Source organism: Prunus persica, chromosome G8 (assembly GCF_000346465.2).
Source record: "Prunus persica cultivar Lovell chromosome G8, Prunus_persica_NCBIv2, whole genome shotgun sequence".
Classification (NCBI taxonomy): domain Eukaryota; kingdom Viridiplantae; phylum Streptophyta; class Magnoliopsida; order Rosales; family Rosaceae; genus Prunus; species Prunus persica.
In genome coordinates, this window is record NC_034016.1 from 1,002,916 (window position 1) to 1,020,573 (window position 17,658).

The 17,658-nt window shown below is 36.8% G+C and overlaps 3 protein-coding genes across 4 annotated transcripts; all 3 read left to right on the plus strand.

Moving 5' to 3' along the window:
• On the plus strand, positions 1,206-5,993 carry LOC18766274. The gene is made up of 5 exons (XM_020553782.1): positions 1,206-2,006; positions 2,521-2,654; positions 3,177-3,274; positions 4,149-4,498; positions 5,599-5,993. Exons 1-5 carry the CDS (start codon positions 1,835-1,837, stop codon positions 5,709-5,711), a joined length of 867 nt encoding a protein of 288 aa, XP_020409371.1. The 5' UTR covers positions 1,206-1,834; the 3' UTR covers positions 5,712-5,993.
• LOC18768906 (pentatricopeptide repeat-containing protein At1g43980, mitochondrial) lies at positions 6,980-9,987 on the plus strand. Of its 2 annotated transcripts, none has more exons than XM_020553780.1 (2): positions 6,980-9,334; positions 9,899-9,987. In XM_020553780.1, the coding sequence occupies exon 1, from the start codon at positions 7,391-7,393 to the stop codon at positions 9,290-9,292; it is 1,902 nt and encodes a 633-aa protein (XP_020409369.1). In that variant the 5' UTR covers positions 6,980-7,390; the 3' UTR covers positions 9,293-9,334; positions 9,899-9,987. The 2 variants fall into 2 exon arrangements, with proteins under 2 accessions (XP_020409369.1, XP_020409368.1); XM_020553779.1 differs by lacking the exon at positions 9,899-9,987 and adding an exon at positions 9,502-9,625.
• LOC18769000 (inactive protein kinase SELMODRAFT_444075) lies at positions 10,709-17,523 on the plus strand. Its single transcript, XM_007200398.2, has 11 exons — positions 10,709-11,147; positions 11,662-11,795; positions 12,336-12,433; positions 13,309-13,658; positions 14,368-14,820; positions 14,947-15,107; positions 15,915-15,988; positions 16,095-16,242; positions 16,376-16,525; positions 16,841-16,955; positions 17,112-17,523. The coding sequence occupies exons 1-10, from the start codon at positions 10,976-10,978 to the stop codon at positions 16,916-16,918; spliced, it is 1,818 nt and encodes a 605-aa protein (XP_007200460.2). The 5' UTR covers positions 10,709-10,975; the 3' UTR covers positions 16,919-16,955; positions 17,112-17,523.

Genomic DNA, 17,658 nt, shown 5'->3' on the forward strand with positions numbered 1-17,658 from the left:
TTACATAAAGATAGCTCACTGGAAATATATTTACTTACTCAACTACGAGAATTGTTAATGGCTACATCCTCCACTCACTCCGAAAGATTCTCACTCCAAAAGATAGTCATGAAGACATCAGGGGGAAATATTAATCAGGGGGAGCATCCAGAAGTATGCTATACAGATTGTTGTACTCTTCTTTCTTCCTTCCATCAGTTCTCTACCTTACTAGGTTTTCTCCAAGCAAGATTTTAATGAAGCAACCAATCTAGGGACATGTGGTCTCCAAGGGGGAGTGTTGTAAAGTATAAGGTAGTGGAGCCCACTTACTATTTGTTTGTAGACTTTGGTGCATGAGTTTATTCACGGGTGAATAGTGAATAGTGAAGATGATTGGATAGAAACATCACGGGTGCCATTTATCATGCCTATAAATAGGCAATCCTCCTGCCTGCAAAGAAAAAAAAAGAAACGGAAAGAAACAAAGAAGAGGAAAGAGAGAAGAGAGGAAAGAGAGAAGAGGAAACAAAGAAGAGGAAAAAGAGAAAAGAGGAAAAAGAGAAAAGGAAAGAGACAAGAGGAAGAGAAGGAAGAAAGAGGAAAGAGAGAGTAGAGAGAAATTCTCCTAGAGAGAAAATTCAGTGAGCCACACATGTTGTAAACACTAAAATTGTAGCCATATTATTTTATATAGTGAAAAGTTACTGCTGCTGCTCTCCGAGGACGTAGGCATAGCCGAACCTCGTTAAATGCTGTGTCTCATCTACTTTACGTACAGCTCAATATTCGTACATATTCAAGGTTATTTTTATAACACGGCGACATAAACTTGACAAAACTAACCGGACACAAGACTGTTTTCTTGCGCTGGAGGGAAACTTACCGTTGAAAGTGTTAATGCTTTTCACATTCAAGGCGTTCCCAATTGGTTCGTTCCCGATTGGTAGCTACGTAGATGGAACAAGAAGAAGCAGACCCAGCAGCAAAATCACGTGCACAACGGTACCGTATCACTGCTTAAACACTGCATTGCTCAGAAGCAACAATTTCTGTATTTCATAGAAGCGTTGAGTTTGCATGCACTCATTTTCTAAGCAACTTCATGGGCTTCATAAAACCTCACTCTCCTATTATTCTCATCTAATAGATCACTGTTTGTCACTGAAGTCTTTAAATTTTGCCAAAGTTATACATGCCCAGCTGATAAAAGTGGGGTTTAACAGCCATACTTTTCTGGGTAACCGTTGTCTCGATGTTTACTTTCGGTTTGGTAACACCCTGTACGATTCACATAAATTGCGCAGACGATCTATATTTGTGATGGGTGAAAAAAAAAATTAAAACTGTGTAGTTTTAAATTTATACCAACAAAAAAAAAACACAGCAGGACATGACTGGGTCAGTAACCAAAATTTAAAGATAGTCTCCAATGCTTGATGGAATCATTGATTTAGCCGACACAGCGCTAGCTGTTAGAAAGCATAAGCCAACATAATGCCCAAGTTCCTTGCTTTCATCTGATTGGCCCTATTGAAGACAGCAATTTCGCGCCATTTTTTGGTATAATCAGAGAATATCCATGGAATTTATTCCTGGGCATCAGGCATCTACTCTCCAATGCAATAGCACAGAGAAGCTTTGAAAGAAAAAAAAAAAATTGAAAGAAATTTTTTCAGGACTCTGGACAACCCTTGCCATTGGCCAAGAAATCATAATCTAAAAATGGGTTTCTTCAAGTTTAAATTTTTAACCCTTCTGAAAAATCATCTTTTAAATAGCATTTTCACCTCCAAAACATTAAAAACAAGCTTCAAATTTCAGACCTTGTTGTGGTATATTGTAAACAGTGTCCATGGCAAGCCCAATGACGCCGTCCCATGTTGTTATTGCCTATGATGCGACCAGGGACAGGGGTGAGCTGGAGCTTAAGCTCCCTGTCGATAGTCTTCGAATGAGGGGTGACATTTTACATTCAGGAGATACCATCATTTTCCTGGGCGTCTTGCACAGGGTGGTTCACCCCAGTAAGTGTTTGATGAATTGTCTACATGAACTAGAGTTGTTCTTAATTGGTTTTAAATGTCTAAATTTGTTATGAATTTCATTTTCACATGATTGGTTGGTTGGTTATGAAGATGCAAATAACATAGACTTTATATTATAAATTTCATCTTTAATTTTCCTTTCTGCATTAAAATTTGTCATCACCCAAGTCCCTGAAATAAAGCTGATTAATAATTATCAGAGGCATAGCCACATACTGGAAAATCTTTATGATAGGGAGCAAGCAAGTCAAATAGACCAGAGACAACTTTGCCACCATTGATCCTACATGCACCTTCAAATATCTTCTATCTAATTGTGGTTCATTCATCCAATATGCATCTGTGTCCATGAATTTTCTGCAATTGATTTGGTGGACGTTCTCTCATTTTATCTGCAGCTGCAATAACATTAATATGAGCAAGAAATTCTAAAAGTAAGTGTGCTTGTTGCTGATATTTAGTCTCTTTGCTTTTCTTGCCTTTGTTGGAACAGTGGGATATCAATCAAAACCATCCCCAGAATTTTTTGGAACAAGCATTCGTGCAGTGGAGGAAGAAGTTACAAAGAAAGTTGACGTGTATGTTAACATGCTTCTTCAAAGTGCGGAAAAGTGTGAAGATCAAGGGGTAATATATTCTCTGCGGTTAAGAATTGCTATTTTAACTGTTTGATGAACTTGTGCTTTCATTATGTTCCTAGTGGTTAACTCTCTCTCAACCAGATGTGTCTAGATCTTTGGCATAGTTTCTTTCCAAAATTGCAAAAAGTTATTTTCATGCTAGAAAATCTTGCAATACGTAAATACGATGACATACCTAACCTAAGAATTTGAGCTAAATGTTGTATCAGAATCTGAAAGGTCGGGCTACCTTAGTAGACATATTCTATTACTTTGCAACATTATAATCAACATAGCGACTGTAAGGTGTCCATTTTTTTTTTTGGTGGTACTTTCTGACTTCTGTCACTAGTAGTACCAAAAAAAGAGAGGTAAAGAAAAACTGGATGATGCTGCTCGAATACTGCTTTTGTTTTTGTGATTATGCCGAGTTTCCACTTTGCCACTGTTAAATAAATTAAGAAATTATTTTTTTCTCCTAAATATATTGCTATATTGTTCACCACACTAGTTTCCTTGATATATTCAGGTCAGCGTTGAAGTCAAAGTTACTGCTGGTTTTCCCATTAAACAGGTTATTTTGCAAGAGATTATGGCCTGTAATGCAGCTTGGGTTGTGCTTGATAGGTAGTTCCTTTTTCTCTATTTGCTTATGAAAACCATTCCTTCAGAATTCAATTCCTTTCACCCATAAATTTGATTCTCTCCCCTTTAGATTATTAAAAAAAATTAAATTCGAAGACGAGACTAATTTATGATGGATCCTTCAAGTTTAGATCTCTTATCCTGTACTGCAAATGGAAATGGGTTCCGTGTCGTTATAGTCCTGTCATTTTTCCATGCAATAAAGATTACTAGAATATGGCCCTGTATATAAATATCGCCATGCTCTGGCTTTCTGGTACATGGTTTAGAAAGTACTCCAATTTAGTGTTGATGGTCATTGTGCAATATGAATGGTTACTTACAGATTTTCTGTCAAAGATTAATTGCCTATTAAACTAAGAATCCACTGAGGCGATATTTTTGTTGAATCGAGTAAATAATTGTCGTCCTCGTTGTCAAAAGTTAAACCTTCAATTGGATCAAAACTGCTCATATTGGAAAAGTTTTCTCCCACATTTTTATCTTTTAAATATCCTTAAACTTCTTTGGTGCGTAACCTCAGACTCCTTACTTCGTTGCATATTTCCATCAATAGTCTTGATGACAAATGATATTTATGGATTCTTTAGTCATCAAAGTATATCAAGTTTGTACTTTGTTATTTTCTACATATACTTTCCCAGCTTATGTTGCCATAATATATATACACACATATATCTGGAGGACTGAAAACAAATAACAATTCCAATTTGTCAAAGAAAGCCTCCCATTTGTCTTTGTACCATCCAACTTTCTATTTGTTTCTATATCCCCTGTGTGTGTTTATGAGCATGCCTCTGTTAAATTCTCTTTCTGTTTCAAATTAGCTTAAAAAATAACTTGCAAAGTTTAACAGGCACCTTAGACGGGATTTGAGGTTCTTCCTTAAGCAGATACCTTGCAAGGTTGCAATAATTCAAGATAGCTTGGCTGTGGATGTTGTGAGACCTCGTACAGCAGATGATACTGATACTATAGAACACAAATTGTTTTATTCATTATCCAAGCCTGTTCCGCCATTCACTTGCCCAGGTAATGGAAACAATGAGCACTCATCCATCGCTTGCAGAAGCTACTCTGTATCCGTTGGTGCACTGGAAAGCTCTGATATGCTTAATAACAACTTGATGCCTTCATCTACATTTAAGCTACGAGACTATAGTCCTTTGTTGGATCTAGCGTCTTCCTCTAAGCAAGAAAATTCAGGTCCGAAGCTTGTCATAGTCCTTTATGCATATTATAATGCTTTACAAACTCAAGACATACATTATGCATATTATAATGCTTTACAAACTCAAGACATATATTGTCCTTTCTGATATTAGTTTTTTGTCTCAGCTGCAATCTCAATGCATTATGCACCTAGAACTTTACTTAGTGAGTTTCACAACAACTTATCAATTCATATTGTTTTTTGGCTTCTTTGGATATTAAGTTATAAATATCTCCAAACTGGAGAACAAAGTTCGTAGGAAGCTTATCAAATAAGTTTTCCTTTAACTTCTCCCTTATATTAAATTTACACGTTTTATGAGGTTTCCATCAAAACGGTCAAGAATGATTGCATGTTCCACATAAAGAAAAATAAAATTAGTATTTCATCACTTCTATGACATGGATGCATATGGTTTCTAGATGGACTCTCTAACCATCTACCATTCAGTTTCAAATCACAAGAAGGTGCTGAAGTGGAATTTTTGCATAATCCACCGGATGGATGCAAGAATATATGGCCATGATTCTATTATAACAAACAAGTGCTGAATGCCTTACATGTTTATCAGAGCTTAAAATAACTCGTTGCATTAAGGTGTTTTCAAGGGAAGATATGATTTTAGTGATGACCAGGGTTATAGATCAATCCAAAAAAATTTGGTACCTTGATTTTAGTGATGACCGTAATTATGGCCTTCGAGAGGCTTGGAAACGAGAACAAGGCCGGGTGAGTCTGAATGGTGTAGGGTGAGTGGATCGGATATGTTGATTTCATATTCGGATGATTTTTTGTCACCCATGTTGGTGATCTGTGTTGGTTGGTTGGTTGGTTTGTAGTGGCGGAAGACGTTCAGGCCGAGTCACCAATATTGGTGCTCTGATACCATGAAAGAATATGGAATTCTTTGTGTTTGTATTGATCTCAATGAGATTGTAATGTACAAGCTTTATACAGATTGCAAAGGCTATTCTAAGTAAATAGGAAATCTATTCTAAGTAAGTCAATCACAATAGCTGTGATTGACTCAATCTTATCTAATCACTAGGATTGTGCTAATTACAATAGTTGACCAATTTCTTTCCTTTAACAGGAGCACAAGTGCAAGAGCCAAGAGAGAGAATTGTAGAAAGAGGAGAGCAAAATAGGAAGAAAAATTCACTTACGCGTTGCCCACTACTTTTCTTGCATTGCAAGCGAGCATGAACGAGCACGAAAGATTATAGAGGTCCCAGGTGAAGAGTGATATCGAGAGACACCTTGGAATTGAAAAAAATGAGGAAATTGAGATATCAGTTTTTCGGAAGGCTGCTGCAAGATAGGGATTTTTGTAAGAGTATTTGTACAAGGCACCTCAAACTCATTACTCCCAAACATTTTTGTATGAGGATTTGTCTGAAAGCTCCCTTGGCTCCAACCTTGCTTATGAAAGTAGGTGTTTTGATGCGAACATCCGTGACAGGGATGAGAAAATATTTAGACATATTGTTGTTTATGTACCCAATATTTTTACATATGTATTCTTCTTCTTCGTGGAAGAAATTAATATATATGGTTACAACTAGGTTACAAAAGGAGTGGACCTTAAGTAAAGTAATCAAACCTAATTAGGCCCAAATAGACTACACAAAATAAGTATTAAGTAACAAATAACTGGTTTAATAATTACAATTTATATTAACACTCCCCTCAAGTTGGTGCATAAATATCCAATGCATAACGTGTTGTAAAACACATTGTTTGTCATTGTCTGAGTCTTGTTGAACTAGATTAATGAGCAATACTAGAAGCTACATTATTCTGCTTCAACACTTTACCTAGCAACTTCTTGCTATGTCAAATGACAAGATGACCTCAAACATATGTAAAGCTTGATGTGGAGCTCCTGCCAATGATATATGTTGATGCGAAAAAGTGGTTTAGTACGTATTTCGTCAACTTAGTTAAATTATCCCTTCGATAGGTGACTGTCCTCGGTAAGTGGTCCACTCTGGAGGAGTAAGTACCTACAAAAGGAAACGTTCGGTAAATCCTTGGGGTACCGGTGCGGTACCGGCCGAAGGCTCTCCGATGCTTAAGTAAGTACAGATTTAGTAAAGTTAACTGACAGATCACACGATAGCGTACCGTTAGTTCTGATCCCCTCATTTTGGGGATATGGGTCTCCTTATATAGGCCTTGGGAGGTGTGCACTGTGCTCATATTTCCGATGTGGGACTCTGGACATGAATTGTGAGCATGGCACGTGTCTGATGGTAAAATGGGCCAAGATAGATGGCTTCGGTAGGGATCATGCCGAAGGGGTCCGTTGATCAGAATCGATCCTATCCACGTGTTCGGTGGTAATAGGCCGTTTATTTCGGTATAAACAATATATATTTCTTGCTTAATCAACATTAGTGTACCATTCGACATTTTAATGACATGCTTAGAGTAAGAGAACATAAATTATTTCCCTGGTGCTGAAGATCTGAAGATGAAACGAAGATGTAAGAGATGTAGGTTAGGCTAATCGATTAGAACAGTGAGCCTGTCGCTTTACCAAAAAAATCCAGTGAACCGTCTACTTTTGGACCCAAATTTGGGCAGATGGGTTTTTGAATAAATATCTCAAAAAAGTACGGCGACCTAAACTTGACAAAACTAACCGGAGACAAGACTCTGTTTTTCAAGCGCTGGAGGGAAACTTACCGTTGAAAGTGTTAATGCTTTTCACATTCAAGGCGTTCCCAATTGGTTCGTTCCCGATTGGTAGCTACGTCGATGGAACAAGAAGAAGCAGACCCAGCAGCAAAATCACGTGCACAACGGTACCGTATCACTGCTTAAACACTGCATTGCTCAGAAGCAACAATTTCTGTATTTCATAGAAGCATTGAGTTTGCATGCACTCATTTTCTAAGCAACTTCATGGGCTTCATAAAACCTCACTCTCCTATTATTCTCATCTAATAGATCACTGTTTGTCACTAAAGTCTTTAAATTTTGCCAAAGTTATACATGCCCAGTTGATAAAAGTGGGGTTTAACAGCCATACTTTTCTGGGTAACCGTTGTCTCGATGTTTACTTTCGGTTTGGTAACACCGTGTACGATGCATTGAAAGTGTTTGATGAGATTACCGATAAGAATATTGTGTCTTGGAACATTTGCTTGAAAGGGTTCTGTCGATTTGGTGAGCTTCAAAGGGCACACAATATGTTCGCTGAAATGCCTGTTAGAGATGTAGTTAGTTGGAACTCGATGATTTCAGGTTGTGTTTCAGGTGGGTTTTTTGATAATGCATTCTGCCTTTTCTCAAAAATGCAAATCGCGGGTATGAGACCAAGTGAGTACACATTCTCAATTGTAATGTCGCTTGTGACGTGTTCTTGTCATGGTAAGCAAATTCATGGTGGTATGATTAGGAATGGTATGAATTTATCAAATTTGATACTCGGGAATTCTTTGATTGACATGTATGGAAAGCTTGGATGTGTGGATTATGCTTTTGGTGTGTTTTTCACTATGGAGGAGGTGGATATTATCTCATGGAATTCTTTGATATCGGGTTGTCATAGATCAGGGTATGCAGAGCTGGCACTAGATCAGTTCTTTCAGATGAGAAGCACCAAGCATTCACCTGATGAGTTTACAATATCATCTGTTATCAATGTTTGTTGTAACTTGCCTAATTTGGAAAAGGGTAAGCAAATATTTGCTTTCTGCTTGAAGGTGGGATTCTTATCTAATAGCATTATATCAAGTGCTGCGATTGATCTGTTCTCCAAGTGCAACAGATTGGAGGATGCAATCCGGCTCTTTGAAGAACTAGATTGGTGGGATTCAGCTGTTTGCAATTCCATGATTTCAAGCTATGCACGGCATGAATGTGTGGAGGATGCTCTGCAACTTTTTGTGTTGACCTTGAGGGAGAACCTGAGGCCAACCGAGTTTACACTTAGCAGTTTGCTTAATTCTGCGTCCATTTTTCTTCCAGCGGAGTTGGGTAGCCAGATCCATTCTTTGGTTGTTAAGTTAGGCTTTGAGTCAGACCCAATTGTTGCTAGTTCACTTATTGATTTTTACAGTAAAGTTGGATTAATAAATTATGCCATGAAAATCTTTGCAAATGTAGGTGTGAAAGATTTGACATCTTGGAACACGATGATTATTGGCATGGCTCACAATGGTAAAGTATTTGAGACCCTGAACATTTTCGAGGAATTGATTAGTGAAGGCATTGCACCAGATAAATTAACACTAGCCGGAGTTTTATTAGCTTGCAACCTTGGGGGTTTAGTTGATGAGGGAATGACAATGTTTTTATCCATGGAGAAGGAATATGGAATCGTACCTCAGGACGAGCACTATATGTCCATAGTGGATTTGTTGAGTAGTACTGGTAAACTCAAAGAAGCAATAGATATAGTAGCAGAAATGCCTTACGAAGCTAGTTCCATGATATGGGAATTGATTCTTCGTGCTTGTGTGATTCATGGAGACTTTAAACTCACTGAAACAGTTGCACATAGGATGATGCAGTCGGAAGCACAGTCATCTCTACCTTATTTAGTGCTCGCTCGAGCATATGAAATGCGAGGAAGATGGGAAAGTACGATTCGAGTCAGGAAAGCCATGAAACTTAAAGGTGTGAGGAATGTGATCGGATGTAGTAAAATTGGGATACAGAACCATGTATATACTTTTAAGGCAGACCAATTACAGCCTCACAGAGGTAAGGACATTTATTTGATATTGAGATTACTGTGTTGGGAAATGGAAGCTGAAGATTATATGACAATCTAACAAAGTTGTGCTAAGGGGAGAAGAATGAAGAAAAGCAGCAGGGTAAGAGTTCATCTTGTTCCTATTATTTTATATAGTTAAAGAATATAGTTTTTCCAATCTCATTTAACCATAGTAATATAAATTGTTTTGGAATGCCAAATTTGTACTGCTAGAGTTGTGCTGTTATGTTACTAAACCAATATGCTAACGAAATGTCCGGTTCTCAGATGTAATTGTTTTTGCAGTGAAAGTGGCCGACTAGTGAGTAAGGAATTTCTTGTACCATGCTGTAGTTCTGTTAGCATTGCTTGTATCATGTTTTCCATCTGAAAATAAGAAGTTTTACAGTTACAGATAGATGCAATAACTGTGGATAAAAATTCTAACAAATGGAAAAGGTTTGGGCACACCGTGCATATTCCATGATGCTGCGATTTTCTGATAAATCACTGCAGTATAGGAATGTTAAACTCAGTTCCCCACGCACGCTCTTGCTTTAATGACTATGAGACGTTGATACATATGGGTCCCAGAGCCCAAAGCTGCCATTTGGAATAGAGATTCTTAGGTTTATAACCTCTTTTTTTGGCTGGTCATTGACCCAAGTGTTTGCCTTTGATGAAGGCTTTAGGCGCAGCAGCAAATTGGAGCAAAATATTAACATGTCTATTACTAAAGCAGCAAAACTTTGAAGATTCTGCAAAAGAGAGATGATGGAGGTGGTGGGGTTACACTAGAATTTTCACCAATCATCTGTGGAGTAGAAAGGACCATCAAAGTATCAAACCATTTTGATGCTCCAATGTCCTCTCGGGCACATCGATGAAATTGGAACCATTACAGTAAACAAAAATAAGCATGATCCTAAATTCCCATGGAATCCATATGGATCCTTTCGCATCATTCACATTTTCTCTAAAAAATATCCATGTACGGATTAGTTAAGTTTGTGCACCGTTTATGAAACATTCTAGAAAAAATCAGCATGATCCTAAGAATTGTTTAAACTTTTTTTTTTAATTAATTAAATAAGCAAAACAAGTTATCCAAAATGGATCATACCAATAAACAAAGAGTAGTTAATTAAAACAAAATTAACCAACTAGCCTTTGGTTTCAAGTTCGATTCACATGAATTGTGCAGACGATATATATTTGTGATGGGTGAAAAAAAAAATTAAAACTGTGTAGTTTTAAATTTATACATTAACATTATACCAACAAAAAAAAAACACAGCAGGACGTGACTGGTTCAGTAATCAAAATTTAAAGATAGTCTCCAATGCTTGATGGAATCATTGATTTAGCCGACACAGCGCTAGCTGTTAGAAAGCATAAGCCAACATAATGCCCAAGTTCCTTGCTTTCATCTGATTGGCCCTATTGAAGACAACAATTTCGCGCCATTTTTTGGTATAATCAGAGAATATCCATGGAATTTATTCCTGGGCATCAGGCATCTACTCTCCAATGCAATAGCACAGAGAAGCTTTGAAATTAAAAAAAATTGAAAGAAATTCTTTGAGGACTCTGAACAACACTTGCCATTGGCCATGAAGTCATAATCTAAAAATGGATTTCTTCAAGTTTAAATTTTTAACCATTTTGGAAAATCATCTTTTAAATAGCATTTTCACCTCCAAAACATTAAAAACAAGCTTCAAATTCCCGACCTTGTTGTGGTATATTGTAAACAGTGTCCATGGCAAGCCCAATGACGCCGTCCCATGTTGTTATTGCCTATGATGCGACCAGGGACAGGAGTGAGCCGGAGCTTAAGCTCACTGTCGATAGTCTTCGAATGAGGGGTGACATTTTACATTCAGGAGATACCATCATTTTCCTGGGCGTCTTGCACAGGGTGGTTCACCCCAGTAAGTGTTTGATGAATTGTCTACATGAACTAGAGTTGTTCTTAATTGGTTTTAAATGTCTAAATTTGTTATGAATTTCATTTTCACATGATTGGTTGGTTGGTTATGAAGATGCAAATAACATAGACTTTATATTATAAATTTCGTCTTTAATTTTCCTTTCTGCATTAAAAATTTTCATCACCCATGTCCTTCAAATTTCTTTTGACAAAGCTGATTAATAATTATAAGAGGCATAACCACATACTGGAAAATCTTTATGATAGGGAGCAAGCAAGTCAAATAGACCAGAGACAACTTTGCCACCATTGATCCTACATGCACCTTCAAATATCTTCTATCTAATTGTGGTTCATTCATCCAATATGCATCTATATTCTGCAATTGGTTTGGTGGACGCTCTCTCATTTTATCTGCAGCTGCAATAACATTAATATGAGCAAGAAATTCTAAAAGTAAGTGTGCTTGTTGCTGATATTTAGTCTCTTTGCTTTTCTTGCCTTTGTTGGAACAGTGGGATATCATTCAAAACCATCCCCAGAATTTTTTGGAACAAGCATTCGTGCAGTGGAGGAAGAAGTTACAAAGAAAGTTGACATGTATGTTAACATGCTTCTTCAAAGTGCGGAAAAGTGTGAAGATCAAGGGGTAATATATTCTGTGAGGTTAAGAATTGCTATTTTAACTGTTTGATGAACTTGTGCTTTCATTATGTTCCTCGATTGGTGGAGTGGTTTACTATCTCTCAACCAGATGTGTCTAGATCTTTGGTATAGTTTCTTTCCAAAGTTGCAAAAAGTTATTTTCATTTTACCTTCTTCATGCTAGAAAATCTTGCAATACGTAAATATGACGACATTCCTAATCTAAGAATTTGAGCTAAATGTTGTATCAGAATCTGAAAGGTTGGGCTACCTTAGTAGACATATTCTATTACTTTGCAACATTATAATCAACATAGTGACTGTCAGGTGTCCATTTTTTTCTTGGTTTCTTTCTGACTTCTGTCACTATACCAAAAAAAAAAAGAGAAAAAGAGAAACTGAATGATGCTGCTCCAATACTGCTTTTGTTTTTGTGATTATGCAGAGTTTCCACTTTGTCACTGTTATATAAATTAAGAAATTATTTTTTATCCTAAATATATTGCTATATTGTTCACCACACTAGTTTCCATGCTATATTCAGGTCAGCGTTGAAGTCAAAGTTACTGCTGGTTTTCCCATTAAACAGGTTATTTTGCAAGAGATTATGGCCTGTAATGCAGCTTGGGTTGTGCTTGATAGGTAGTTCCTTTTTCTCTATTTGCTTATGAAAACCATTCCTTCAGAATTCAATTCCTTTCACCCATAAATTTGATTCTCTGCCCTTTAGATTATTAAGGGAATGGTTATTAAAAAAATTAAATTCGAAGATGAGACTAATTTATGATGGATCTTTCAAGTTTAGATCTCTTATCCTGTACTGCAAATGGAAACGGGTTCCGTGTCGTTATAGTCCTGTAATTTTTCCATGCAATAAAGATCACTAGAATATGGCCCTGTATATAAATATCGCCATGCTCTGGCTTTCTGGTACATGGTTTAGAAAGTACTCCAATTTAGTGTTGATGGTCATTGTGTAATATGAATGGGTACTTTCAGATTTTCTGTCAAAGATTAATTGCCTATTAAACTAAGAATCCACTGAGGCGATATTTTTGTTGAATCGAGTAAATAATTGTCGTCCTTGGTGTCAACCCAAAAGTTAAACCTTCAATTGGATCAAAACTGCTCATATTGGAGAGGTTTTCTCCCACATTTTTATCTTTTAAATGTCCTTAAACTTCTTTGGTGCATGACCTCAGACTCCTTACTTCGTTGCATATTTCCATCAATAGTCTTGATGACTAATGATATTTATGGATTCTTTAGTCATTAAAGTATATCACGTTTGTACTTCGTTATTTTCTACATATACCTTCCCAGTATACACGCATATATCTGGAGGACTGAAAACAAATAACAATTCCAATTTGTCAAAGAAAGCCTCCCATTTGTCTTTGTACCATCCAACTTTCTATTTGTTTCTATATCCCCTGTGTGTGTTTATAAGCATGCCTCTGTTAAATTCTCTTTCTGTTTTGAATTAGCTTAAAAAAATAACTTACAAAGTTTAACAGGCACCTTAGACGGGATTTGAGGTTCTACCTTAAGCAGGTACCGTGCAAGGTTGCAATAATTCAAGATAGCTTGGCTGTGGATATTGTGAGACCTCATACAACAGATGATACTGATACTATAGAACACAAATTGTTTTATTCATTATCCAAGCCTGTTCCGCCATTCACTTGTCCAGGTAATGGAAACAATGAGCACTCATCCATCGGTTGCCGAAGCTACTCTGTATCCGTTGGTGCACTGGAAAGCTCTGATATGCTTAATACCAACTTGATGACTTCATCCACATTTAAGCTACGAGACTATAGTCCTTTGTTGGATCTAGCGTCTTCCTCTAAGCAGGAAAATTCAGGTCAGAAGCTTGTCATAGTCCTTTATGCATATTATAATGCTTTACAAACTCAAGACATATATTGTCCCTTCTGCTATTAGTTTTTGTCTCAGCTGCAATGTCATTGCATTATGCATAGAATCTGAGCCAGCTTTTCTAGAACTTTACTTAATGAGTTTCACCATAAGACACAAACCTCCAAAATATCAAATTATCAATTCATATCGTTTTTTGGCTTCTTTGGATATTAAGTTATAAGTATCTTCAAACTGGAGAACAAAGTTCGTGGGTAGCTTATCAAATAAGTTTTCCTTTAACTTCTCCCTTATTTTAAATTTACACGTTTTATGAGGTTCCCATCAAAACGGTCAAGAATGCAATGATATTTCATCACTTCTATGACATGGATGCATATGGTTTCTAGATGGACTCTCTAACCATCTACCATTCAGTTTCAAATCACAAGAAGGTGCTGTCGTGGAATTTTTGCATAATCCACCAGAAGGATGCAAGAAGATATGGCCATGATTCTATTATAACAAACAAGTGCTGAATGCCTTACATGTTTATCAGAGCTTAAAATAACTCGTTGCATTAAGGTGTTTTCAAGGGAAGATATGATTTTAGCGATGACCAGGGTTATAGATCAATCCCAAAAAATTTGGTACCTTGGCTTCAAATAGTGTGTGTGTGTGTATTATTATATGGACTAATATTTTCTGTCTTCCAGGTGCAAAAACCAAAGGAGACAATAAACACTCCATTGTTCCCCAAATCAACCAGAAACAAGATAAAAATGTCTTCCAACACCGATCTTCAGAGGCCCCAATTCTTTGTTCCATCTGCGGAACAAGGACTGAAATGTATATCAAAGATTCTATGACATTCAGCTACTCAGAGATACAGCTAGCAACAAATGATTTTTCAAAGGAAAACTTATTAGGAGAAGGTGGATACGGTCATGTGTATAAAGGTGAGCTCAAGGACGGACAGCAGATTGCAGCAAAGGTGCGGAAAGAAGCAAGTCAACAAGGCTTTACAGAATTTCACTCTGAGGTCTATGTCTTAAGTTTTGCACGCCACAAGAACATAGTCATGCTGTTGGGCTATTGTTGCAAGGAGAATCTAAATATCTTGGTTTATGAATATATTTGCAACAACTCTCTTGAGTGGCACTTATTTGGTAAACTACTGTTAAATTTTTTTCCCAGTACACTTTTTTTTTCGTCATTGTTAGTTCTAATGCTGATACCATATAAACATGATTAGTGGATCTTCTTTTGTTAATTCTCTGCGGTTATTTTCTTAGATGACAACGCAGCAGTCCTCGAATGGCACCAAAGGCATGCTATCGCCATTGGAACTGCAAAAGGATTGCGTTTCCTGCATGAAGAATGTCGTGGAGGTCCTATAATTCATCGAGACATGCGACCAAGCAATATACTTCTTACACACGATTATGTTCCCATGGTAAATTAATACACAATACTCTTTATGTTTGTCTTTTTATGAGGCCCTTCAAGGAAATCCAAAATACTATTTTCTGTTTCAATAAATGATTAATTATTATACTTGAGATTTGGTTGGTGGCGCTAGTTATGCTGATAATTCAAAAATCCTTTAGTAGATTTGTGACAAAATCTAGAGCCACCTGCGAGTAGGACTCGTAGGAATCATTTTGTAAAGTTTTCTATCTGCGAATAGTCCTATGCTAATGAGCAGCATGAAACATCTCTTCGCTTCCAATTCTTGACGAGTCTACTTGAGGGAGGATTGATGCATAGAAAAACAGGGGTGGCCCCCTATTTTTGTTTTCCTTGCATGGCTGGGCCTTATTTTGTTTTCCTTCCTCTATTAGGAATTCATTACGTAGACCCAGATTAGACTACAAGGTTCTTAACATTGCGCTCCTTCATAGTTAAATTTCATTTAGAGCTTATTTTGTTTTGAACATCATGACTATGTTGTAAGTGTGAATTGTGCCCTTTCTAACTCTCAGTTCTGAGTGCCCATTTCCCGATCTTCAGCATAACATTTCAATGCAACAATTGATTTGTCAGCATCTAGTAATTGCATTTTATTTTACAATGAAGGATAACCCTGTTTTTCTTTCCTTTTATGCCTTTTGGGCTTCTCCCTTTGGTTGGTTTGGAGTTCAAGCTTTCTTTTTTCTTTGAAAGTTAAAAGGTTTTGGTTGCAAGCTCTGAGTAGTTCCTACAAAAGAAACTGAAGAAAATAAAAACTATTGAAGCTAACAGAATGATTTTCTACACTTAGTTAGGTGATTTTGGCCTAGCCAAATGGAAGATGAGTGATGATCCTGTGCAGACAAGGATACTTGGCACATTAGGGTGAGGACTACTGTAAACTTTTTTCTACATTTGAGTATCACATTCCAGAAAATTGCTCTTGGTAATTTTAAATAAACAAGCGCAAGTAAGCCTCTTGTCCTTGTAGGTACCTTGCTCCAGAGTATGCAGAGAATGGTATTGTTTCTGTACGGACAGATGTATATTCATTTGGCATGGTTCTGTTACAACTAATATCCGGACGCAAGATTATTGATTCAAAACAGAAAGAAAAAGATGAATCCCTACGGCAGTGGGTATGTTGGGCTTCAAGATGTGATATATATATATATATATATATATATTTTATACTCGCTGGCAAAAACAGCTAGAAGTGCTAATTCTCTGTTCCAATCTGAATAATCTTTGTCTGTTATATGGAAATCGTAGGCAGAACCAATAATCCAGAGGCTAGCACTACATGAACTCATTGATCGTCGTATTGGAGATTCATATGACACATATGAAGTGTACCTTATGGCTAAAGCTGCATACTTATGTGTGCAAAGAAGCCCTGAAATGCGTCCATCAATGGGAGAGGTAATTAAATTTCATCTTTTGGATTTTTATTGCATTGTGCCAACTAAGTTGGAGGAAGATGAACTGATTTCGCAAGCTTCTCAATTTTGAATGTCCACGCATGCCTTTGTTTAGGCTATCATGCACATTAGGGGCTGATATATATTCTCTAACCTAGTATAACAGCAATGTGATTCACATGTGAGGGCCATCACTTGAAATTCTTTGTGGTGAATGTAGTTAGAAATACCAATGCCTAAATGGAGACCCTTGTTTCATCAAAGTTTTCTGCGTCTATCCTGCATTTATATATAAATGAACGGTTTTTCACTGCAGGTTGTCCGCATTCTTGAAGGCGAAAATGACCATTTCCACCACCTAGGAGAGCACTTTGTACCTCATTATACAAAGTGAAGGATACAACGACACAGTTTATTTTCTATCGCAGATGGTATTGCTTTTTATATTTTTCTATGTACTGTTTGCAGCTTCTCGTGTACTTTTTGATTCCTGTACATATACGTTGTAGTCATGGAAGTTTGAAATATGACACTGAACGAATTCCTATGTGAAATTGAACTAATGCTTCACTTTGGTTCTGTCCCAGTTTTCGTACCATTTTGAAGGGAAATGCGACCATTTCTACATCCTAGGATAGCAAATCTATCCGGAGGAAGACAATGGCACACCTTGCTTTCATTTGACAGCTGATGGTTTTGTTTTTTCAGTTTTCCGTGGAAATGGTTGTATCTTCTCATGTGGTTTTGTCATTCTCCTCTTTAAGGGCCAAGTGGTTTTGGTTTTTTTATTTTCTTGGTTTTGGACAAAGGAGGCATTGTTTATAAGGCTTTGAAAATGTAAACAAATAGTGAAGTATGGCTTAGACAAATAATAAGTTTCTCTTTCTGATGCCTTATCTAAGAATATGATCCTTTTCATCTAAATAATGGCCATGCTGACATCAGTATACTTTTCTTCCAAATTTTATGGCAAAGTAATATCTAAATTATTATATCCAAGATTGTGTTCTTGATGCCTTGTAAATCTTAGATATTATTTACTCACTGAGTTTTCCATATTAAAGCCTCTCCATGTAAATAATAACCTTTATGGACATAACCTAGTTTGGGTGAATCACGTTAAATTATTTGTGT